Source organism: Periplaneta americana, chromosome 7 (genome assembly GCF_040183065.1).
Source record: "Periplaneta americana isolate PAMFEO1 chromosome 7, P.americana_PAMFEO1_priV1, whole genome shotgun sequence".
Classification (NCBI taxonomy): Eukaryota; Metazoa; Arthropoda; class Insecta; order Blattodea; family Blattidae; genus Periplaneta; species Periplaneta americana.
The window spans coordinates 182,217,625-182,244,987 of record NC_091123.1 but is presented as its reverse complement, the minus strand read 5'-3'; the positions used below and the strand labels follow the sequence as shown (position 1 = coordinate 182,244,987).

The 27,363-nt window shown below is 33.9% G+C and overlaps 1 protein-coding gene and 1 non-coding gene across 2 annotated transcripts in view; one reads left to right on the top strand and one right to left on the bottom strand.

Annotated features, from left to right (window-relative positions):
* Positions 1-7,889: 7,889 nt before the first annotated feature.
* Positions 7,890-7,960, bottom strand: TRNAG-CCC (transfer RNA glycine (anticodon CCC)). Its single transcript has one exon. It is a non-coding gene; the product is annotated as a tRNA-Gly (tRNA).
* Positions 7,961-8,180: 220 nt separating this feature from the next.
* Positions 8,181-27,363, top strand: part of LOC138703817 (MAPK regulated corepressor interacting protein 2) — a 35,471-nt gene continuing 16,288 nt past the window's right edge. Inside the window, exons 1-4 of the mRNA XM_069832023.1 lie at positions 8,181-8,313; positions 8,410-8,503; positions 8,750-8,862; positions 20,907-20,960. Of these exons, the coding sequence (XP_069688124.1) occupies positions 8,262-8,313; positions 8,410-8,503; positions 8,750-8,862; positions 20,907-20,960 (313 nt within the window). The 5' untranslated portion in view covers positions 8,181-8,261. The remainder of the gene's footprint in view (positions 8,314-8,409; positions 8,504-8,749; positions 8,863-20,906; positions 20,961-27,363) is intronic.

Here is a 27,363-nt window from a genome sequence, read left to right as displayed (position 1 = left end):
TGTGTCAAAATTTATTATCCCGAGTTAACTCGGGTTGCTAACATGTGTCAAAATTTATTATCCCGAGTTAACTCGGGTTGCTAACATGTGTCAAAATTTATTAACCCGAGTTAACTCGGGTTGCTAACATGTGTCAAAATTTATTAACCCGAGTTAACTCGGGTTGCTAACATGTGTCAAAATTTATTATCCCGAGTTAACTCGGGTTGCTAACATGTGTCAAAATTTATTATCCCGAGTTAACTCGGGTTGCTAACATGTGTCAAAATTTATTATCCCGAGTTAACTCGGGTTGCTAACATGTGTCAAAATTTATTATCCCGAGTTAACTCGGGTTGCTAACATGTGTCAAAATTTATTATCCCGAGTTAACTCGGGTTGCTAACATGTGTCAAAATTTATTATCCCGAGTTAACTCGGGTTGCTAACATGTGTCAAAATTTATTATCCCGAGTTAACTCGGGTTGCTAACATGTGTCAAAATTTATTATCCCGAGTTAACTCGGGTTGCTAACATGTGTCAAAATTTATTATCCCGAGTTAACTCGGGTTGCTAACATGTGTCAAAATTTATTAACCCGAGTTAACTCGTTTGAGTCCCATTGTCTATTTCATAGTGATTTTTTAAGTATGTAAGAAAATTACTGATGTACAGTGATTCTGCAATATTAAATGACCTCTTTACGAAAATAAAAAAATATGACACTTTTTTTCACAAAACTGGTAAAATATATAGTAAGGGAAGAGGTTAAGTAAGCAACATGTTGTTTTAAGAAATTTTTCTATCAAGCCATAGAGAATTTTAAAGTATTAAACTATTTTTCTTTTACACATAAAAGTCAGATTTTGTAGCTTATGTTCTCTAAATATGAGTTAGATTGATACTATATTGACTCATCTCATCAAAAACGTATTTTATGGAACTCATTTCAGCAATTGCTGAATAAAACAAATGACCATATATTTATAAGCTTATATAACCTACAGGTACTTCATGGAAGCATGTGTAATACATAATATAGTGTCCCCTTAATGGTGCTGATTGTATTTTGAGAAATACTGCCTTTAACATGGCTGTGATTTTGTACATGAAATAGTGTACATTTTTTATATAATTTTATCAATTCTCATGATGGCCCAATTAATGATTCTAACATTGAATTCATTCACAAGACAAAATATAATTTCATATAAGAATGATATTATGATTGTTGACGAAAGTGTTACCATATGAATTTGGAGACAAGATATGGCGCCATTATGACGTAAAATTTACATAGATTTGTATAATTATGTGAACTGTGTTCTGTATAACATGTAACATTATTGTACATAACGAATTTGTAAAATGTATAAAATATCCTGAAATTCAGTATTGTAAATATATTTTATTGCAATTTCCCGATAATTCCCTACTTAAAAAAATATCCTTATCTGACTACCTATTATTATTATTATTATTATTATTATTATTATTATTATTATTATTATTATTATTATCATCATCATCATTATTATTATTGTTATTATTATTACTTACTTACTTACAAATGGCTTTTAAGGAACCCGGAGGTTCATTGCCGCCCTCACATAAGCCCGCCAGCGGTCCCTATCCTGTGCAAGATTAATCCAGTCTCTATCATCATACCCCACCTCACTCAAATCCATTTTAATATTATCTTCCCATCTACGTCTCGGCCTCCCTAAAGGTCTTTTTCCCTCCGGTCTCCCAACTAACACTCTATATGCATTTCTGGATTCGCCCATACGTGCTACATGCCCTGCCCATCTCAAACGTCTGGATTTAATGTTCCTAATTATGTCAGGTGAAGAATACAATGCGTGCAGTTCTGTGTTGTGTAACTTTCTCCATTCTCCTGTAACTTCATCCCGCTTAGCCCCAAATATTTTCCTTAGCACCTTATTCTCAAACACCCTGAACCTATGTTCCTCTCTCAGAGTGAGAGTCCAAGTTTCACAACCATACAGAAGAACCGGTAATATAACTGTTTTATAAATTCTAACTTTCAGATTTTTCGACAGCAGACTGGATGATAAGAGCTTCTCAACCGAATAATAACACGCATTTCCCATATTTATTCTGCTTTTAATTTCCTCCCGAGTGTCATTTATATTTGTTACTGTTGCTCCAAGATATTTGAATTTTTCCACCTCTTCGAAGGATAAATCTCTAATTTTTATATTTCCATTTCGTACAATATTCTAGTCACGAGACATAATCATATACTTTGTCTTTTCGGGATTTACTTCCAAACCGATCGCTCTACTTGCTTCAAGTAAAATTTCCGTGTTTTCCATGATCGTTTGTGTATTTTCTCCTAACATATTCACGTCATCCGCATAGACAAGAAGCTGATGTAACCCGTTCAATTCCAAACCCTGCCTGTTATCCTGAACTTTCCTAATGGCATATTCTAGAGCGAAGTTAAAAAGTAAAGGTGATAGTGCATCTCCTTGCTTTAGCCCGCAGTGAATTGGAAAAGCATCAGATAGAAACTGACCTATACGGACTCTGCTGTACGTTTCACTGAGACACATTTTAATTAATCGAACTAGTTTCTTGGGAATACCAAATTCAATAAGAATATCATATAATACTTCCCTCTTAACCGAGTCATAAGCCTTTTTGAAATCTATGAATAACTGATGTACTGTACCCTTATACTCCCATTTTTTCTCCATTATCTGTCGAATACAAAAAATCTGATCAATAGTCGATCTATTACGCCGAAAACCGCACTGATGATCCCCAATAATTTCATCTACGTACGGAGTTAATCTTCTCAAAAGAATATTGGACAAAATTTTGTATGACGTCAACAAAAGTGATATTCCTCGAAAGTTACCACAGTTGGTTTTGTCCCCCTTTTTAAAAATAGGTACAATTATGGACTCCTTCCATTGTTCTGGTACAATTTCCTTTTCCCAAATAGCAAGTACAAGTTTATAAATTTCGCTATATAATGCACTCCCACCCTCTTGTATTAATTCTGCTGGAATTTCATCGATACCTGGAGACTTGTACTTTTTCAGATTTTCTATCGCAATTTCGACTTCTGAAAGCGTGGGTTCGGGTGTAAATGGCTCAGCAGTTTGTATTTCAATTTCGTCCCGATAATTTCTATTTGGCCTATGTACATTTAGTAGTTGCGCAAAATAGTTTTTCCATCTGTTTAGGATTGATGGAGAGTCTGCAAGCAAGTCACCATTCTCATCCTTGATAACGTTTACCCTTGGATGATATCCGTTCTTAAATTCCTTTATACCCTTATATAAATCTCGAATGTTTTTATTCTTACTATTTGTTTCTACCTCATTCAGTTTTTCCTTCAAGTAACCTCTCTTTTTATTCCTAAGTGTACGACTTGCTTCCCGTCTTTCATTGAAATAATTATCTCTCTTCTCCTCAACTGGATCCTGTAAGAATTTCAATTTTGCCTGTTTCCTTCTTTCTACTACCATGCAACAATCTTCATCAAACCACGGTTTCTTTTTCTTAGTTTCATAATAACCTATGCTCTGCTCAGCTGCAATTTTGATACTATCTCTGATATTTTCCCACACGCTATTAACATCTAATTCTTTCTCAACTTCGTCGGAACTTTCTAAAGTGGCAAACCTATTCGAAATTTCGACCTGATAATTTTGTTTAGCTTCCTCGTCCTTTAATTTCAAAATATTGAATTTAGTAATATTAACTTGTTGCTCTACTCGCTTGGCTACTGATAATCTTTCTCTTAATTCTCCAATCACCAAATAATGGTCAGAATTACAGTCTGCACCCCTGAAAGTTCGAATATCTACTATACTAGTATGTCTCCGTTTATCTATCAAGATGTGATCTATTTGGTTGTGTGTCAATCCATCTGGAGAAGTCCAAGTATATTTATGTATATCCTTATGGGGGAATGTTGTACTTTTGACAATTAAATTTTTCGATGTGGCAAAGTTGACTAATCTAACTCCATTGTCACTACTAATTGCGTGTAGGCTCTCTTTTCCAATAGTTGGTCTAAAAATATCCTCCCGTCCTACTTTAGCATTGAAATCCCCCAATAAAATTTTCATGTGATATCTAGGGAACTGATCAAAAGTATGTTCCAATTCCTCATAGAAGCTATTCTTTATATGGTCGTTTTTCTCTTCTGTAGGGGCGTGAGCATTTATAACTATGATGTCGCACCATCTACCCTTAAGTACTAAATATGATAACCTGTCACTGATAAATTCGACCTTTTTTACTGCTGATTTTATTCTTTTATGAACAAAGAATCCTGTTCCTAATTGGTGATTATTGTTTCCTTCCCCATAATACAACAAGTAATCTCCTATTTGTGATATGCCATTCCCATCTAACCTAACCTCTTGTACTCCTACGAAGTCTATTCTACATCTAGCTAGTTCTTTTGCTACTAATGTTACCCCTCCTGTTCTATAAAGACTAGTTACGTTCCAAGTGCCAAATCTCAAATCCTTATTCCTTTGCTGTGGTCGTGCCAGAGAATCAGTCCTATTCCGAGGCTTATTATAGGGATACGTAACAAGCTGTTTTTTACGGTGATGGGTTGTTAGCCCTTCGCCCAACCCCCAAGCTGGAGGACCACCCCTTATCGGCTGTCCACGACTGCTTATTCAATATATTCGCAGCTACCCTCCATATCTGGATTATTGTTATTATTATTATTATTATTATTATTATTATTATTATTATTAGGCTATTATTTATTTATTTATTTATTTATTTATTTATTTATTTATTTATTTTTGAAGATGATATGTAAAGAATATTTTCTAGTGTTCCATGAATTTTTATAAAATTTATAATAAAGCTTCTAATTCCAATAGAATCAAAGTTATGTCAAACTGTTGATCTTGCATTAACTCTATAATTTGAGGTCCAATAAATTTATTATATAATTATTTTGGAACCTGCACATATTTGTCATTTATGTTCATTATACTGCACTTTTTTTTTAAGAACAACTTTATGTTGTACGTTTCTTTCATATGCACTGCATGACTGATTGGTATTGATGGTTTCATGTTTCCATTATTTAGTAACGCATCGTTTGTAGCCTACTTAATTTTGAAGAGTCTATGAACAGCCTTCATCCTTGTGAAACGTATGTAGTACATACTTGTTTTCATCAACCCAACAGTATTGTTACAGTAAGAGAGCAATCCATCGTAAAGTAAGGTAACAACTGGCTGTTCTCATGAACGATACACTGATTTTTGCCTTTATGTAATAAATTTCATTCTTTCTGCCTTGGCCTTTTATATTTTTCCTTTAGGCCTTCAGTTTTGAGCATATAAAATAATCATTTACATGATTTATAAATTCTCTTCAAAACATAGGAACTGCAAACAACATTGACATTTTTCTACACTAGAACAATACGAAATATACAGACACACAAAAACACATCCAAATGAAATTCTCAACACACAACTCAATTTCAGAACACACACACGCTTTGACTCCACATTACACTACACAAACACATCCCCATAGGAAACGAAACAAAAGGCGCCAAGACCAACAACAACAGCGAGTTCTGAAGAAGGCCAATAACAGGCCGAAACATGTTAACCAGGTACGATAAAATTTAACAAGAGAAAAACATATAATACATATTCCGAAGTGACATTTTTCGTTTGTTTTGTAACCATTCTAAGATGACGTGGACAATTTACAACACTAATGAGGAGTCCATTTTTTTTTTTCTGTTGGTCTCTTATCCTGCGACCAAAATAAAGCACATAAGCCCGTTTTATTAAAGGTGTTATAGTTTGTCTAATTTTATTGTATATTCCCTGCATAGTTGACAAAAATTGTAAATTTTCAGAATTGGCACATTGACGAGACATTTTGAAATCACTCACAAGTGAAGTACCGGTACTGTACCCAATTACATAAATTACAGAAACCAAATATTGCACATCTTCACAGAATCACTCAACGCAATTAAATTTGCTACTGAAGTATATTCAACGCAGACATTTCTATTCCTACAACTGCCAACAGCAAAACTGTGGAACTTATTAAGAAATGCAAAAGTTCTTCAAGTCTATTCCGTAAAAACAGGACGCAAATAATTAGCAATTAAATTTGCTACTGAAGTATATTCAACGCAGACATTTCTATTCCTACAACTGCCAACAGCAAAAATTAAGAAATGCAAAAGTTCTTCAGATCTATTCCGTAAAAGCAGGACACATATAAATCAGAGATTTAAATGTGAAGTGAAATATTGAAGGGTTGTGATAAAGGAATAAAAATGTTAGTAGAATGAAATATTAGTTAAATCCAGAAGATGAACTGAACATAATTAGAATCTGTGCTAGAGAATGATGGCATAAAAGCATTATTTCTAAGAGAGTAGTTGAATGTGTTAGGAAACATTAAACATCTCTAGTAAGATACAAATCTGGCTTTCATGTAGTAGCTCCCTGTAAAGCAGGTTTAAATAATTTCAAGGATACCGATACCCGGCCCCGCAACAATTTTTCCTTGAAATTATCTCTAGTAAGAGTTTAGCATTTTGTATTCTGTGACAAATCGTAGTGTGGCATATGTATGTACATATACTTACTGTTACATACCAGTACGATACTGTAGGTTGTTATAATAAGTTCATAATTTTTATTCATATTTTACAGAAATGTTACATACATTTGTTTGGCCAAACACCTGCATAGAATTGGAATATATCAGTCCCCTAACTGCCCACTGTGCAACTCAAACCAAGAAATGGATTTGGAACACCTCATAATCTGTGCTTCAGTGGCTGGCCATGATAATATCTTTGAAAACTATTGGAGTGCAAGAGGTCAAATGACTTTATTGTCAAATGCCTGGCATTAGAAAACAACAACAACATTTGTAAATGAGAACTTTATAAAAGCTTAGGTACAGTATGTACCAGTACTGTGGTTAAAGTGTAGTGTTTGTGTTATTTTTCAAGTTAATATCATAAATGAACAGATCTTTTGTATATTATTATCAATATGCCTATTAATGGAGGTGTTCAGGAAAATAATTATAATCTGTTAGCATTCTAAACTCAGCACTGCACCTATTCTCGACTAGTTGGGTTATTATGGATTCTTCCATCTTTGTGTATTTTCTCATTTAATTTATTCCTTCAGAAGGATTTGTTGATTGAATGCAGCAATGTTTTAATCATTGTTATTTTAATCTCTGTACAAGTTTATCAACTATTTAACTTACAATGCCATAATGAATCCATAGTAACTAATTTTAACAGTGATGGAATTTATTAGCTATTACCAATACCAGTATGAAATGTAATCGGCGTTTCCTTTCATGGGATTTGTTTTGAGTACCGGTACTAGTAGCTACTGTTAATTTCGAAATAGGCAACATCAGAAATAAAGAGTGTAATATTCTAATATCATTACACTAATTAGCTAATTGTTTGGATATCGCATTCAAAAACTGTTTTTTAAATGTTCATAACAGTAGCGATTTATGATTCATCAAGACATGAAACTGGGACTTGCGAATACATCTTGGTCTAATTACCTGGGCATTTTGTTTGTGCTAAATAACCTCGCAGTTGTAGATAATTAAATAACCACCAAAAAAAACATATAAAGAGAAATAGTTGATGAAATTTTGGAGATGGCTCTTGTACATGTCTTCAATGCGTATTTGAAAATAAATTGAAGCTTAGCTTCAAGAAGAAATGAGTTTGAAAAGTTATGCTTGTGTGGTTATTTCGGAACATAAACTGTAAAACCCATACATGAAGGTTAAGAAAAGTAAGTAGAAATAGGATTGAGCAAAAAGAAATTTCAAAAGGTTAGAAAAGGGAAAGAAGAAAAAGAAGAAAAAAAAAAAGTGCACTGCCCGGGAATCGAACCCGGGTCGCAAGAATGGGAATCTTGCATGATACCACTACACCAGCAGTGCTACATTCTGCAGTGCTTTTGAATGTTATATATAATACCATTATTAATACTTTTGGACATTTTATTTCTTTACAGAAATAAAGATGGTATCATGTGGGGATCATGTGAAAATATGGAGTAAAGCCATAACCTTAATATGCGTATGTATTTGTACCTAGCATTTCTATGCTATTATGATTTTCAATAATCGGTTTTTTAGTTTTGCATTCAGACTGTACCAATTCCCTCCCACAATGCAATGTAAATGTAGTAATGGACTACAAACACACGCACAGTTTGTGGCCAGATAGCGCAGAGAGAAGATGTACACTGTTTCAAAAGGGCCTAGTAAAATCGTTGCCAAAACGAGAAGAGGTACGTTGAAGACAGGTTTTGTCTGACATTTATTGACTATGTATTCGTTTTCTTCAATTTTATTACATTTTTAATGACATTTAATAAAATATCCAGGGATCGCACACACGCAGAACCTAGAAAGATTGGAAACCTTCCGTGATCAGCTTACAAAAAAGCCTCTTGATTCAGAACAAGGACAAGTAATGAAGTAAGTGTCATTCTGTAATTGAGCTTTCAATTTGTCAATTATCACTTAGAGGCATGCTTTTTATAAGTTGCGTTAAACACTGATGTAACAGAACAATTCATTGTGTAACTGCGATTATGTAAGGGTACCGTAGTGGAATTGGTGTAGTAAACATTGGCTTACAAGTTTAATACAGAAATGCATTGTCATGGTGTGTTTATAAATTATAGAAGAAATTACATTTAAATTGTTTTGTATTTATTGTAGTGTGCCCAAACCAGTATTCCATAGTGTAAATGGTAAGAAATCCAATAGTCTAAGAGCGCAGCAGGAAGTGATCAGCCCTCAGCATGCAGAACTCATCAATTTCATCTATGAATGTAAGTTGCTATGTTTAATTAATTTTATTTCATATGATTAATATAGAATTACATATATTTTTCCAGTGTCATTCTTGTAGGCTATGTAGTACAGTTCTATTCTTCCAAAGCACTCCTAATGCCTGGCATGCTTTTCTCTTTGCCACTGAAAGTGAATATTATTCAGTGGTGTATAGAGACTCTGAAAACCACAACATTGTATCTGGATTACATTTGTTTTTACCAACAAATTTCACGGTAGTTTCCAGATTACCACGATATGTAGTGAGGTTAGGTTTGGTTTGTTTCTGTGAATAGACAAATGGGCGCACATGTTTTGTCCTCGAATTTCGATCATAGTTAATGTCCTGTAAAATTGAGACATTCATTTAATGGAATGTAGATGAAAGCGAAGAAGGAAGTAGAAACTCACGAATTTCCATGATAGACAATCAACTACCCCTTGATTATAGACACAAAGTCACGACTCTTTTGGGTGAAATACCATACCAGTACTCAACCCCATTCGAGAAATACAAATCCCTGTAAAACCGAAAGAACGATAATTTTAGTCAAACCCAGTGGATACTACGTAACTTCTGATGTTGCCCATGACTTGTCAGGATATTTTTTCATTAATAAACTTCCTCGTATGTAATCGTGTAAACTTTGTAACTAATTCAACAGTTCATAGCATAAATACTCGTAAAAAAATGACTTTCATATTCCATCGGCAAGTCTATCGTGCTATCAAAAAGGAGTGCGTTATATGCAGGGCTGGGCAAAATACTGACATCCAAGTATTTCAAATACGAATACTTCAAAGAATAGTATTTGAATTACAAATAAAAAATACTTTTAAAAAATTAACCAAAATACATTTGTATTTCAAATACTCAAAATACATTTGTATTCCAAAATACTCGATGCAATATATAAAGAAGTGAGAATATTACTGAAAATCTAAAGTATTATACTTACTTACTTACAAATGGCTTTTAAGGAACCCGAAGGTTCATTGCCGCCCTCACATAAGCCCGCCATCGGCCCCTATTCTGTGCAAGATTAATCCAGTCTCTTGTCATCATATCCCACCTCCCTCAAATCCATTTTATTATCCTCCCATCTACGTCTCGGCCTCCCCAAAGGTCTTCTTCCCTCCGGTCTCCAAACTAACACTCTATATGCATTTCTGGGTTCGCCCATACGTGCTACATGCCCTGCCCATCTCAAACGTCTGGATTTAATGTTCCTAATTATGTCAGGTGAAGAATACAATGCGTGCAGTTCTGCGTTGTGTAACTTTCTCCATTCTCCTGTAACTTCATCCCTCTTAGCCCCAAATATTTTCCTAAGCACCTTATTCTCAAACACCCTTAACCTATGTTCCTCTCTCAGAGTGAGAGTCCAAGTTTCACAACCATAAAGAACAACCGGTAATATAACTGTTTTATAAATTCTAACTTTCAGATTTTTTGACAGGAGACTGGATGATAAAAGCTTCTGAACCGAATAATAAGACGCATTTCCCATATTTATTCTGCGTTTAATTTCCTCCCGAGTGTCATTTAGATTTGTTACTATTGCTCCAAGATATTTGAATTTTTCCACCCCTTCGAAGGATAAATCTCTAATTTTTATATTTCCATTTCGTACAATATTCTGGTCACGAGACATAATCATATACTTTGTCTTTTCGGGATTTACTTCCAAACTGATCGCTTTACTTGCTTCAAGTAAAATTTCCGTGTTTTCCCTAATCGTTTGTGGATTTTCTCCTAACATATTCACGTCATCCGCATAGACAAGAAGCTGATATAACCCGTTCAATTCCAAACCCTGCCTGTTATCCTGAATTTCCCTAATGGCATATTCTAAAGCGAAGTTAAAAAGTAAAGGTGATAGTGCATCTCCTTGCTTTAGCCCGCAGTGAATTGGAAAAGCATCAGATAGAAACTGACCTATACGGACTCTGCTGTACGTTTCACTGAGACACATTTTAATTAATCGAACTAGTTTCTTGGGAATACCAAATTCAATAAGAATATCATATAATACTTCCCTCTTAACCGAGTCATATGCCTTTTTGAAATCTAATGAATAACTGATGTACTGTACCCTTATATTCCCATTTTTTCTCCATTATTTGTCGAATACAAAAAATCTGATCAATAGTTGATCTATTACGCCGAAAACCGCACTGATGATCCCCAATAATTTCATCTACGTATGTATCTAATCTTCTCAAAAGAATATTGGACAAAATTTTGTACGACGTCAACAAAACTGATATTCCTCGAAAGTTACCACACTTCTAAAATATTATATTACCACACTTCTAAAATATTATATTAACATTAAAAGTATTATCTCGAAGTTTCATATAAACACTGTAACTGAACATTCTTCCTTTTCCCAGTCAGCAATGAAATTCGCGGGTGCTCTTGTAAAGGGGGTTAAGTCAAATTGTAAGGTATGTAAACTTTTCTTCTTTGGTGCTGAACAAAACCCTTTTGTCACAAAATACGGAGCACTGTAACTGCATCATGGATGGCATTAAGTTAATCAGTTGTGGCAAGAAAACTAAGTGTATGGCTAGCACATCTGAAATGGTAGACAAATAAGACAAAAGTTCATTCTTCAAATCCAAATCCAAAACTTGAAGGACAAGAAGAAGAAGAAAGTATTTTGAGTATTTGAAATACAAAATATATCAGTTTTATGTATTTAAATACAAAATACTTTCGAAAATCCTTACAAATTACAAAATACAAAATACAAATGTATTTCAAATACTGCCCAGCCCTGGTTATATGACAATGTCTTCTTAAACTTTTTTCAGCAAGACCTCTGCAGTGCTGTTGAGGTTTCTTATAGATGAAGAATCAAGTCTCTCTTAATTACTTGACTATATTTCGCATGCTCGATTGATTTGGAACAGCAGAATTGGGGAATTCGTCCCGGAATATTCTTGTCACTGTTGCTACAGGTTCTGTTTTCACAAAATTATCACTTTTCTGACGTATATTGGTTACGAAAAACGCAACTTACTGACTATACTGTACTTAACCTTGATGTAGGATAGTGATGTCAAAGCAAGCGCATTTTTCTGACCTTGACGTCGTGTGCAGGCAGCAAGCGCTAGGTATGGAAAGAGGAAGGGTTGTGTGTATGAATAAGCAACCTGTTGGATTAAGAAAACAGTGGTGCACAAACTTCAGACGGAACGTGAAATTTTATGTCGTTATTTTTATATGGCTTCTTTCTGTTTAATATTGTCTATATTGTCTGTAAAACAAAAGTACTAACACTGATTTCTTAATATTGCACTTGTGTTTTAAATTTTAATAACATAATAGAGAGTTAAGAAGGAATATTCACTTAAATTCCATAGTAGTATAATATTATACTGTATTAAGTGGATGAAACACATCATTCATAAAGAAAGTGATGTTCCAAAGAAAGAGATTGAGTATGACATGATAAGTTGGAATTGATATTGATGGTATCTTTAGCCTTACAAAAGTAATCAATAAACTAATCAAAACAATATTACAGTACAAAGCAAAGTTACCTAGGTTCTGTATCTGTTTTAAGTGTAACTAATATTACGTAACAAAACTTTTATCGCATTATGCTTTTAAGGTAATATTTGTGAGCAACTTCCTATCATCCGAATATTAAATTATTTTCTCGAAATGTGCTGAAGTTATAGAGCTGACATTTTTACAACACATGGGCACGTATCTTTTGCTTATGATGTAACAATAGTTGCTTTGTTAATTCATTTCCTTACAAATAATTTCCATGCGAATATTTTCAAAATTTTCAATACACTATCTTCAGTAATACGTATATACGGTATATTAAATTTACGAAAACATTCTGTAACGGTACTAAATAAATAGGCCTATACCTGAAAATTTCACTTTTCTATACGAAAAGTTGAGAAAATATTTCTTTTGAATAAAAAAATCAAACTTGTGAAAAATGAGCATTAAAATTAAAACTTACATTCTTATAATGCACTTATACTTCTCAGGAAAATCTAAAAATTACCATGGATACAGTTTTAATAAGTTCTCTTCCCTTTATCTATTGAATCAGTGCTGGCCATCCCTGTATATAGCTCGACCAAGCGGCATATACTATCTCTTTCGTCTGTCTCTTTCCTTGCTGCTGTAAAGCGCTCAGGCTCTCCTGGGCTCTAAAGCGCGCGCTTGCTCCTGTGAGCATCAATTGACATGCCTGATGTAGGATCAAGAACGAGCGATGCCACCGGCATGGCTCAGATGGTAGTGTGTTTGCCTGCTGATCCTGAGTTGCGCTCGCGCGTGAGTTCGATTCCCACTTGGGCTGATTACGTGGTTGAGGTTTTTCCAGGATTTTCACTCAATCCATTAAGAACAAATGCTGTTTTTTTTTTTTCGTCGCTGACCCTGGATTTATTTCACCTATATTATCTCCTTCATACTGTATATATCATTCAGACACCAGATAACCACAACAGCTGATAAAAGCGTCGTAAATAACCCACTAAAAAAAGAAACTTTCGGTGCTGGTCCCTGGACTCATTTCGCTGGTATTATTAATGCAACAAAACTCTTTAAAAATGCCTTCTTCTCATCTTGATCTCAGTACCAGATTTGGGTAGATGGTTTAGTAGCAGAGACAGCTTTTCTGGCGCTCTTGTCAAATCCCATTTCTCGTTTCAACTGAGAGAATATGGCAACACAACACATATATCAGGCTTTCACCACCTGTAGTCCCGTCGCTCTTATTTCCAGCAGCTAATCACGTTGCAGTCAGGTACATTTAAATGTGTGCGTCTTGTCATTCACTGCTGATGACATTATGCACTTTCTAAGACTCGATAAATACTTTAATATAATCGCCCGCCATTTTCGTTCTTTCGTTGGTGTTCGCATAAAGCACACTAGAACGTTATTTGCCACTCAATTATTTGCTGAATTACAGTGCGTTTGATTTATTATCATAGGAGCTACGACGTGATAATGTTTAACAGTGCGGCAAATAGATTCCTCGTCTGGTAGCTCGGCAACGAAAGAACAAAAATGGCGAACAATACTACCTACCTAGAATTTATAGAGCCTTCACTTCCTAAGACGTAATCAAAGAGGAGGAGTCACGCCGGAAATAACAGCGACGTGACTTTAAATTTCAGAAAATAGCACTCATTGGAAAGATTATATTGACACAATAACAAAGCAAGTTACTTTGAGAATAAATATTACTTTCAAATCTAATGCTGTAGTTCTACACAAAATTATGCAGACACTAAGAAAAAAAATATTGTGAAAATATTCGCAGGAAGTTGTCACTCGAGTTCATGACTTCAAACACTCAGAAACTAGTCAGGGGGATGAGAGGCAAAGCTGGATGACTTGAATTTCTGAATACCGAAATTCCATGGTTTTCTCACAATCTGCGATACTCTGTTTTCTGTCACTCCATAGCATTCCGTACATTTTTTTTTTTGTTCATACTACGCAAGCCTTTATTTAGTATGTAGGATCTTATATGAGTCGGAATATTTTATGCATATAAGAGCTATTTTACTTTTTCATCTACTTGGTCACTGTCAGGGACATACGCAAGTGGGGGGTTATCGGATTTGCCTCCCCCCCTGAACATTTTGAAAAAAAATTACACATTTAGAATTGAGTATTTCTTTTATTCGTAATCATTTCCCCTTCTGTAATTTTTCACTGTCAGAGTAACAAAATCTACATCGACATCCCTCCTATCCCCTCTTCAATGTAATATAATATAATGTGTTGCGGCACATTCGAATTATAACAATGCTATCTTTATTATAAAGATGCCTATTCTTCACCTGACTTAATTAGGAACATTAAATCCAGACGTTTGAGATGGGCAGGGCATGTAGCACGTATGGGCGAATCCAGAAATGCATATAGAGTGTTAGTTGGGAGGCCGGAGGGAAAAAGACCTTTGGGGAGACTGAGATATAGATGGGAAGATAATATTAAAATGGATTTGAGGGAGGTGGGATATGATGATAGAGACTGGATTAATCTTGCTCAGGATAGGGACCTATGGCGGGCTTATGTGAGGGCGGCAATGAACCTCCGGGTTCCTTAAAAGCGAGTAAGTAAGTAAGTATTGTAAAGATACCTATTGCCTAGTTCCGACCTGGTAATAAAATGAAGTTTATATGATATGAAATTTAACTTGGGCAAACATATTGAAAGGGGAGCCACCGGCGTGGCTCAGTTGGTTAAGGCACTTGCCTGCGGTCTGAAGTTGCTTTCGGGCACGGGTTCAATCCCTGCTTGGGCTGATTACCTGGTTGGGTTTTTTCCGAGGTTTTCCCCAGCCATAATGTGAATGCAAGGTAATCTATGGCGAATCCTTGGCCTCATCTCACCAGATATCTTGCTATCACCAATCTGATCGACGCTAAATAATTTAGTAGTTGATACAGCGTCGTTAAATAACCAACTAAAATTAAAAAAAAAAATTGAAAGGGTTGTTCTGACAGTTCTGCAGTGCAGATGTTAGGCTAAATATTAGCAACTCCCAGTGCTCACTCATGCTATTCTGGTATAAAGAAACACAAACATTCAAGTTCTGATGCGGCCTCATGGTCTAGTGGTCAGAGCTTCTGGCTATAGTTCATGAGGTTCCGGGTTCGATTCCCGGTTAGAGCACAGGAATTTTTCTTTAAAGGGGATTATTCCTGTGTTCGTCCATGGTCTGGAATTTAGGTTAAGTTTAGATTTAAGACCTCTCCTGGCACCACATTATCATAATCCTATCACATCATCGGGGTAATGTAACTCCGCCTTGCAGACGCCCCAACCTCAGAAGTGGGTTACAACTAAGCCACGGCCAGGAGAGAAGACCAGAAATGTCGAAAGACAACCTGGTGGCATTGGATTAAAAAAAAATATATTATGCATTGTCGATTTTAAACTCCTTTTAAGAGAGCTATTCACCGGTTCGTTAGTTCGAGTTCTCACTTTATTGTGAAACGTTCGTTTAACATTTTGTGCATTTGATAGTTCATATTTTTAATATAAACTTCACATTATCGTTCCGGGTTCTTTAATATGTCTCAGCGACCACAAAGCTCAGTTTTACAATTTTTTAGCAAAGTATGAAAATGTTGTCACGAACGTTCTTCCCGGAACTAGTTTCACATCCCCATGTGAAAACTCAGCTGATGATGATGATGATACATAAATTTTAAAGTACTTGTAAAAAATTTTAATAATAACCTTAACAAAATTCTGCATATGCCACTGGTCACTGTTGTGTAATGTTTTGTGTGCGTACTGCTTGTATTTATTGGTTGAATTCTGGTTGATTCTATGACCAAAAGTTTTAACTTCTTGTTGCGGTGAATGGTAAGAAATACGCAAAACTCATACTTACTTACTGGCTTTTAAGGAACCCGGAGGTTCATTGCCGCCTCACATAAGCCCGCCATTGGCCCCTATCCTGAGCAAGATTAATCCATTCTCTATCATCATATCCCACTTCCCTCAAATCCATGTTAATATTATCCTCCCATCTACGTTTCGGCCTCCCTAAAGGTCTTTTTCCCTCCGGCCTCCCAAGTAACACTCTATATGCATTCCTGGATTCTCCCATACATGCTACATGCCCTGCCCATCTCAAACGTCTGGATTTAATGTTCCTAATTATGTCAGGTGAAGAATACAATGCGTGCAGTTCTGTGTTGTGTAACTTTCTCCATTCTCTGTAACTTCATCCCTCTTAGCCCCAAATATTTTCCTAAGAACCTTATTTTCAAAGATCCTTAACCTATGTTCCTCTCTCAAAGTGAGAGTCCAAGTTTCACAACCATACAGAACAACCGGTAATATAACTGTTTTATAAATTCTAACTTTCAGATTTTTTGACAGCAGACTGGATGATAAAAGCTTCTCAACCGAATAATAACAGGCATTTCCCATATTTATTCCGTGTTTAATTTCCTCCAAAGTATCATTTATATTTGTTACTGTTGCTCCAAGATATTTGAACTTCTCCACCTCTTCAAAAAGATAAATTTCCAATTTTTATATTTCGATTTCGTACAATATTCTCGTCATGCAAAACTCGTGGATATTAGCCTATATTTTGTTACTAGAAAAATTGTCTGCTTTTATGAGTGACACTTGATAGAGTGATAACAGTTTTTATCTTGTACTAAAATAATTTGATGAAGGCTAGTATTTCATCAGACTGTATCGTATTCTTTCGTAATTTGGTTATTATATTACTGAATTTAGGAATTTAATGATAAATATCTTGAAAATTACACACACGTACAATGAAGTAATACTGTCATTTATTCCGGAAGTGAGATTGTAAATTTGATTTATATGAAATGTGACAGTACAAGTTTAGAGAAATAAATTTTGCAATGTTGATTGATACCCTTTGGGCTTGACCTTAATGTGGTTGTATACATATGATACAAGTACAAAGATCAGTTTAACCAGCCTGATGTTCCTTTATCTTATCAAATGTTAAGCTTCCACCCAACTTTTTAGCATCATGCTCCATGTTAGCTTGACCTGTTTATTGCTACCTGAAAGCAAAGGTCTATTTCCTTACGTAATCTGATAAGGGTTACCTAAATTTATGTACAAGGAAATGTAGTTAATGTTTTACCATACTTCGAACTTTTAACGTAGGCTGTTTTTAATCAGTTGTTATGTTGAAAATCTATTGTTTAAAATAATTGTTCGGTAGCTAACGTAACATGATAAAGGCTATCCGATGTTACATAACACATTTTGTTCGTGTTTACCGTGGCAGCTTTAAGATATGATATGCTAAAAAAATATTAAATATTGACCATCATATTTACATAGTACTGTACTTCAAGCTGTCAAAATAGTCGAATCTTTTAGATACTCGGTTCTGTCTCAGAAACGAATGAAACTTTGTAACTTATTTATTCAGAGGTGGAGCAAAGTTGTTCTGAAATTTGACATTTTCTTTATACAAACAAATCTTCAAAGGATGTTAGCAATTAGAGTTAATTTATTTTGACATATCATATAGCAGAAGCCATTTTTCCTGTCTCAAAAGTTTTATCCGAACTTGACTCTAGTTTTAGTGGTAGTGTAGTACAAAACCAGCAGATCCTGGTTCGATTCCTGACAGAGAAAGGGAAAGAGAAGGCCTGAATGAACAATCAATATTTAGATTTTGGTAATACTATACACACTGTATGTATTGTGACTTTTTTTTTTTTTTTAATGTTATGTTTTCATGTAGTCTACACAATTTATGAATAGTTTCTAACCTTTTAACTCTAAAAACATTGGTACATATTTATTCCGAAATTTTACTTATCCGAAATTTATTTCAGTTGACAGAAGTTCGTCCACACCTATGGAGTAACAGTTAGCGCGTCTGACCGCGAAAACAGATGGACTGGGTTCGATTCTCAGTCGGGGCAAGTTACCTGGTTGAGGTTTTTTTCCGGGGTTTTCCCTCAACCCAATATGAGCAAATGCTGGATAACTTTCGGTGCTGGACCCCGGACTCATTTCACCGGCATTATCACCTTCACCTCATTCAGTCGACAGTGGTTGGCGAGTTGGTATAGCACTGGCCTTCTATGCCCAAGGTTGCGGGTTCGATCCCGGGCCAGGTCGATGGCGTTTAAGTGTGCTTAAATGCGACAGGCTCATGTCAGTAGATTTACTGGCACGTAAAAGAACTCCTGTGGTACAAAATTCCGGCACATCCGGCGATGCTGATATAACCTCTGCAGTTGCGAGCATTGTTAAATAAAACATAACATTTTCACCTCATTCAGACGCTGAATAACCTAAGATGTTGATAAAGCCTCGTAAAATAACCTACTAAAAAAAAAAACAAAGTTCTACTGTACAAAATTTTATTAAAGGTATGTTGCTTCGATATTATATATATATATATATATATATATATATATATATATATATATAATCCTAGTCATGATATAGTAATTTCTAGTAACACATAACTGGCAGATTTTGAACGAACATTGCAACTTCTTATCTATCCTTAATTTCACTTACTAGAGGTACTAAATCTTCTCAGAGTCTTGGGAAAATTCTCCATTGCATTCATAATAATGCTAAAGAAAATGCGTTTGCTTAAGCAGTGACAAAACTATTATGTCGATAAATGAATTTGTAGAAAATAAATCACAGTTAGCTTTCCATGAATAGCTTTTATTTGTTACATTGTGGAATAAATAATTTCAAAAGTGCCCAGACTTTTTATCTTAAAATATATAGTCTGTAATTTAATGGTCATCTGCATTTTTCCCCGCAATATAATTATTTTCAACATGGAGTGTATCAAACCTATATGCAGAGATTTATTTTTATAATGCTATGAAGTTTAAGTGATCAGATATAAGAAATAAGTGTTGTGTTGACTGATAAATTATGAAATCGAAGTATTTCTCAATTTCATTGTTATGCAGAAAATATATCTTGGAGAATAAAAATAATACACAGTTATTTCAGGCTGCCAAATCATCTATTAAATATCAGTGATTGCTTCGTGTTTTCCTAGGTATGAATGGTTGTTTTACACTTATACTGGAAATATATATGTAGGCCTAAGGTTCTGTAAATGTATTTTATAATACATCTTGATTATACAACTTTTAACACTGTATCACTTCGGAATATGTATGATAAGAACTTTCTTGTGTTAAATATTAACGTACCTTGTTAACATGTTTCGACCTATTTTCGGTCATCTTCGGAACTGGTCGTTGTTGGTTTTGGCACCTCTTGTTTCCTGTGTGGGTGTGTTCGTAGTGTAGAGTCAAAGAGTGTGTGTGTTTTGAAATTGAGATGTGTGTTGAGAATATCGTTGGGGTATGTTTTCGTGTGTCTGTATATTTCATATTGTTCTAGTGTGTTGAGTTTCTGGCTTTTTGGTTGGATGTGCAGTATTTCCATGTCTGTGTTGATGTCTCTGTAGGTGTGGTTGGCATTTGTGATGTGTTCTGCATATGTGGAGGTGTTTTGTAATTTTGTTATGGCTGTGATGTGTTCTTTGTAACGTGTTTGAAATGATCTGCCTGTCTGTCCTATGTAGAAGTTGTTGCAGGTGTTACATTTGAGTTTGTATACGCCTGTGTGGTTGTATTTGTTTGTTTGTGTTGTTTGTGTGTTGAGATGGTTTTGTAGAGTGTTATTTGTTCTGTATGCGATGTTGTAGTTTAATTTCTTGAATGAGGTTGCAATTTTTTGTGTGTGTTTGTTTTCGTTTGTTAGTGTGATGTATTTTTTGTGTTCTTGTGTTTGTGTTGTATTCTTCTGTTTTTTGTGGTTTTGTTTTGTCTTACGTATTATGATGTCTATTATGTTAGGGTTGTATCCGTTTTCTTGTGCTGTGTATTTGATTGTGTTTAGCTCTTCGTTGTAATCCTGTTGGTTCATTGGTATGTTGAGTAGTCTGTGTACCATTGTTCGGAATGCAGCTTGTTTGTGTTGTGTGGGGTGGTTGAATGTGTTGTGTATGTGTGTTGTTGTTGGTTTTCTGTATACTTTGAATGTGTGTTTGTTGTGTTGTTTGAACACACCCACACAGGAAACAAGAGGCGCCAAGACCAACAACGACCAGTTCCGAAGATGACCGAAAATAGGTCGAAACATGTTAACAAGGTACGTTAATATTTAACACAAGAAAGTTCTTATGATACATATTTTATAATGTTAAATGTGTATTAAGAATGATAATGACCTTACACATTAAACAATTAAACAATCGATTATTATGATACTAAAACTGTGCTAAAACCCTGATAAGTTCCGTATATCTTTCTTATTTTTTGTGAAATCTTCCTTCTTTTTTTTTTTCTAAAATAAATCTGGCAACTGTAATCAGTGTGCTGTTAGTGACATCAGTAATTTGTTATTTCGTGTATATGGAGGACGGGAAGGGGTTACTAAATATGTATTTTTAATTTCTCTAGTTTAATAAAATGAAATTATATATGAAGTGACCAATGTGAATTAATTTCTTCTATTTTTGTGTTGTTTGAACAGCTTGGGATAAGGTTTGCAAAGAGTATGAACAAGAGCCATCTGAAAATAGTCCGAGTAAGTATACAGTGATTATTTTGTGTTTAACTTAGTAAATTTCATAATGTCTTCCGAAGGAAAGTTTCTTTTTCTAAGTTGTGATGACTTGTGAAATAGTACGGTATATGAAGTGATGACTGGTGAACCAGTTTTCCTTTTTTTTTTATCGCAGTTCAAACTTTGGCTTGTTTGGATACTGATTAGCTCACAGAATGACACGTTATTTTCTGACTGTGTAACGTAATTCGTTAATGAAAAGGAGTTACTTAAGAATATCATAAAATAGACAATATTAGTTTATTGGCAAATAAGATTTAATTTTTATTGAAATTACTGTTGTATCTGCTGTATTTAGTTGATATATTATTTTACGTAGGTTATTCGAAAAACTTTGTGTATGTAATTTGCCTCTTACCAACACAAAACAATAAAAATATCGTATTTATTTAGGCCACTCTTCTCACAGTGGTCGAAATTTGTTGTATATAAAAATGTTGCCGTCAGATTTCGTAAAGAACAGTATTATACATATATAAGAGATTTAGATTGGACTTGTTTCCTTTCATTCACAATGAAAATTAAACATAACGTAAGCGTTAACTTAAGAATATAAACGTTGCGGTAAAATCAAGAAGTCATACCATCATTCACGATGGGAACATAAGCATAACAGCAAACAATTGGTAACCATGGAAACGTAACAACGACGCCATTTCCTCATATTCTGTCGTATACTTCAGCGCTCCACGATTGTGTTCTGTTTACAAATCATGTAAGCATAAGCATGAAAGTTTGGAGTTTGTAAACTTTCATGTTAACGTCTTACGGTAATGTTTATGTCAATGCTTATGTGAATCATTGTGAATGATCTCATTTGGTAGCCTGGGCGCAAACTTCTGTGTTTATGTTACGGTTATGTTTAATTTTCATTGTGAATGGGCCTTTAACAGTTGTGACAGCAGCTTGCCCCTTACATACTTAGCTAAGTTATCATAAGATATATTTGGAAGTGCATGTCGGATTTACGTGTGAATGTTAAAGGCCCATTCACAATGAAAATTAAACATAAACATAACGTAAGCATAAAACCTTGTGTCCACGTTATTTAATGAAAGCATTCACTAATGAATTACATAAGCATAAACTTAATCTTAATCATAAGACTCCAAACTTTCATGCTTATGTTTATGCGATTTGGAAACAGTACACAAGCGGAAAGCGTGTTTTCATTTTCGTTTAACATCTCATAGGCTTTGCCTACAGGCAATATTTTGATCTATTGGCCGTGATGATAGCTAGGCGCGCAACATGGAATCATATGACGAAAAGTTGATTATTTTACATCTCCGTTTCTTTGATTTCAAGTATTGAAAGCCATATACTGATGCCATTGTAGTTATTAGAAACATAAATTGAATAGCTACATCGTCAGTCATTGTGCAATTCTCCATTTTTATGTAATAGATTCTGTAGTTTTGTTGATTCGGTATGTTTGTTTCCACACATGTGTTATGTTTACGTTATGTTTAATTTTCATTGTGAATGAGCCTTTATAAATAATTTTCGAAGACATAATTTGCATGTCATATCTAGTCAAGGAACTTCAGTTATTATCTTTGTGTCAGTTATTTTTCATTTATATAAATGTCAGTATGTTTTTGAGTGTGTATTATGTACATGTAAATGTGAAATATTTTTGTAAGAGTCTTAATTGTTTTGGCCAGTGATGAATTCAGGGGTTGACTTCAAAATGAGAGGAGTAATATCCCATCTCTAAGCTCAAAATTTCCCCTACTCGAGTATTTCAATATAATTTTAAATATTTTCGACAAGTTTCAACTTAAAAAAATCAATATGTACAAAAAAAATCACATTTCAGCTGTACATAAACGTAAACATAAAAGTATCTCAAACAGATAAGGGTCTCTCTACTTTAAAATTGTGTATGAAAGTGAACTTTACATGCTGTTACTTAATTTCTTAACTTTGAAACTAGTAATATAAGTATCTATCCATAATAAAACATGGCTTACCAATCAGGCACTTAATCCAGAAGTGTGTTACGTATAATAGTGATGGTGATGATGATAATAATAATAATAATAATAATAATAACAGAAATAAAATGATGATAATAATAATAATAATAATAATAATAATAATAATAATAATTACAATTATAATAAAATAATAATCAATAGTAATGATGATAATAATTTATTTTATTTTTATTTATTTATTTACTGATATTTGTGTGCTGACAACATCTATAGGCCAATTACAGTCCAGCACATTAGTACAATACAAAAAAAAATGCAATAAGATAATATTACAGTGTAGTATATACAGTCACGAAGCTCAATATGTAGGAAATATGCATTCATACGTAGTTGCTAACCACTAGGATCGCTACTATCGCCCCATTACAGACAATGTGAAATAGTACCAGCACAGTCTATTGTTCCTAGTACCCTCAACAACTCAAGCTTCGTGACTGTATATACTAGACTATGATAATATCTTAATGCATTTGTTATATTATTATAACAATAATAATGATTAAGATGATTAATAAGGAGCGGATTCCTATGTAATTAAATATTCTTTTTGTGTGTGATTAAATACAATTAACAAAGTTAAAAATTCCGAACATGAAGTTTCAAGTTTAAAACCCGAATTTTATTTCACATAAAACACATATTTTCACAAAAAAATTATGTAAATACATATTTTCAAGAAATCTAATATAAACACACAAATTTGGAATTTTTTACTTAAATAATTTTTTACAAGAACTTTTAAATATTTAAAACTAAATCAATTATATCACTCAGAAGTACATTATCTTTTTAAGAATTCTTGATTGCTTCATGTTTCTAAGCGCTGTGTGGTGTATCCGTGATCCATTTTCGTAATAATTAGTATTGCCTCAAGTTCTGCTAGGCAGCATACCAGTGCCATTATTAGAGAATAAATTAACATGGACAAGGAGGAGAGATCTTGCAACACACAATTAGGAGTGTTTATTGTTGCTGAAGATGATTTAATTCCACGCTTTGTTTGTGAAACACAATAAATAAGAGTTCGGGTATAAACATTATTTAATTTAAAGAAATCTCTCGCCTCTCGCTCATGTCTATCAAGTAAGGCAATATATCTTGTTGTGATTCCCTGTTATCGGGCTTCGTAAATCGATATTCTTCAAGATATACTGAAAGATGGTTGTTTAAAAAACGATTTGGCTTTCCTAGTAGCAAATATAAGCTTTTTGTGTGACACCATAAAAAAACTCGAAACATCCAAAAACCTGTTGTCTGAAACAATGAGGTGCGTGCCGTGAAAATTAAACTAGACTCGCTACCAGGTTCAGAAGCACAATTACTAAGGGACAAATTCCAGAATGTGTTTGGGAAAAACAGTGGATATAAAAAATGTATAAAGTTGCTCAAGTATTGGAGGGTGTGCCTGTAGGTGAAATTGACGGTGTTTGTGTTTGTGACATTCCTCTCTTTAAATATCCACGTCTGACGTCCTGTGATGTGGAAAGATCATTTTCACAGTATGTCATTGATCAGAGATAATCGGCATGCATTTGTGATGGAGAATTTGGAGATGACCTTTGTTGTTCACTGCAATTCTTGGCCAACTACTAGCACTCAAGTGTGGTTGCTGAGTACCTAGTAACATTTTTTTTTCAAGCTAAGTAAGGTATTTTTGTCATATTTAAAAAAAAATATATATATATATATATATTTTTTTTATCAAATATTTTCGTACTTTTAGCACATAAAAAATAAATATATTTAAATTTTTTATCACATAAAAATCCGCTCCCTAATGATTAATGTGAATTAAAACATAACCTATGATACCAACTGACATAAATAGTTGAATTAATAAAAAAACATAAGAACATAAATTGCCAAAATTTACTATTATAATACAAATCAATTAGGCTAGTCACTACTATACATTAAATGTATCAAAATTACAACCATGCATATTGGCATTTTTTATACATATAGAGACCAGAGAAAGAGATTTAGAATTTCCAATGTAGAACATTTTGTGAACTCTAAATTCTTTTGTAGGAATACGAAAGTTGACATTACTGATGATGATGATGATGATGATGATGATGATGATGATGATGATGATGATGATGATGATGATAATGGGGGACGACGATAAAAATAATAATAATAATAATAATAATAATAATAATAATAATAATGGGCAAAGAAAGCATTTCATATTAAAAATAATTTGTGGCATGGTAACTCCAGCGAATAGGGACTATAAAGGATGGACACTGAACGAATTTTCCTGTGTTTTGTTTCTCTGTGCGCCAGCGTTTAGTTCCACTTTCAAGCGCTAGAGGTAGTGTAATCGAGGATACGCTAAGATAATAATTGAGAATACAGTTGAGACACAGGATCCAAACATCGCCTACCTTATTGCATAATCCAGTAATGCTTTGCTTCAAATAAATTCAAGTTAACAGCTTTTCCTTATTTCTCAGTGACAAACTAATTGTAATAATAATTTTTTATATTTCAGATATAATAAATTATATTATAAAATAATATAATACATTATAAAATTAAGTATCGAATTCATTTAATATTTGTATATAATATAATATAATATAATATAGGTACGTATATGGTTTTACTTCTCATAAGAGTTTTGTTTTTCCATTTTCAGCGCTATCAAATGATTACATATTTTAATTGTTGTTGGGGTCAACGTCTCAACTCTCATTATAAAGGAACTCTAGAGCCTAGACATTACAGTTAATGACGGATTTATTATTTTATGGATCCAATTTATTTTATTTGAGTACATAATGTACCTAGATGTATTAATTGTATGTGTTATATTTCCGCTGTATCGACTGCTAGCTGGTGTGATGTCAGCGCCAACTCTAGGGAAAAAGCAGAATCTCACGCTCTAGCTGGCTTGAAGGTCATTGAAATCAGTCTGGCTACATCAAAGGTATCGACGCGAAGTGTCCATTCTTTATAATCCCTATTCGCTGGTAACTCCATCCTGTTTTTCCTCCCCACCATCACGTATTACAATAATGTTCCATATGGAAGCCAATAGATTAAAAGTGAGCTGAAAGACTCCAGTGGAACATCAAGAACCAATTTATACAGTAATAGAAATAATTAAATGAACAAATAAACTGACATAAAAATGAAAAAAAGAAATAAAATCTATGGAAGCATTCGACTATTAACTGTTGATAACAGAATTGAAATGTAAATAATTGCGCCTGCAGGAAGTATCTTTAAGTTATGTTAAATAGAGGAATTGATAAATTCTATTTATTTATTTCTCTTTGGTGTCACTCATTGTTTTGGATCCTTGTACAGTTGCTCTACTGAATCACCCATGAGGCCAACTCTTACTCTGGTGTATGTTGGGTTTAATGAACTGTATGGAACTGTGAAGATACCTGTTTGTCATCAGTGAAAGTTCCAAATGGTTTAGATTGGTCATTGCTGATTTAAAACTGATGTCGAAGTGCCATATTAGTCACGATTTTATTGTAATTGTTCTAGAATGTATACGATGTGTTCTAATATTTCTGCTTGTGAAAAATTTGTGCCTCATTGTATGAATATTAATATATCCAAACGAACAGTTCTTAAAATTTACTACACTCGTATCTTATCTTTATTTATTCTAACGTTTGAGATATATATGTAAATTACTGGTAGATAGTTGAAAGAATAATTTCTTTTAGCCTTGGAAAGTCAGAATTTGAAATTATAAATCACTAGTGGCTTGTGCAGCAAATGCTGCTAACTAAGTTCATTAGACGTTCAAATAAAAATTTTTCAGATTTATTTTCAATAAAGAATACCAGACATTTTGAAAGTTATTTGCTTCCATAATAATGAAACATACTCCCTCTGAATGGTTTTTTATACCAAATATTTTTATTGAACTTATTCACCTTCAATTCTTGAGTTTCAACGCGAAAACGTAAGTAACAATGTCAGGACGATCAGTGGGTTTTTCATGTGGGAGTAAAGCAATAGCTATTTCAGGTCATTGGGGATAGTAGGTGAAAGTTAAAAAAAAAGTCAGGTTTGCTATGCTTTCGAACAATAGACCTAGCATCTTGGTATAGCTGCTGCATGTAGAGCTTGAAATGTAGAGGATAAAATCATTTTATCCTATTAAGAGATCTTGCTGAAATGAGCAGGAGACTACAAAATTTTGTAGGCCTCTTATTTTATCAGTAAATAATACCTCTTGGTCTTTCCTTAGGAACTGTAATTTTTGCGCTCTCTCGAGCCAATACTGAAGAGAATGGCGCATTTAAATATCTACACCACACTGCCATTAAGTATATGAAAAAGACCCAATCCCGCTTGATTAATAACTATAAAAATATTTGATTTTT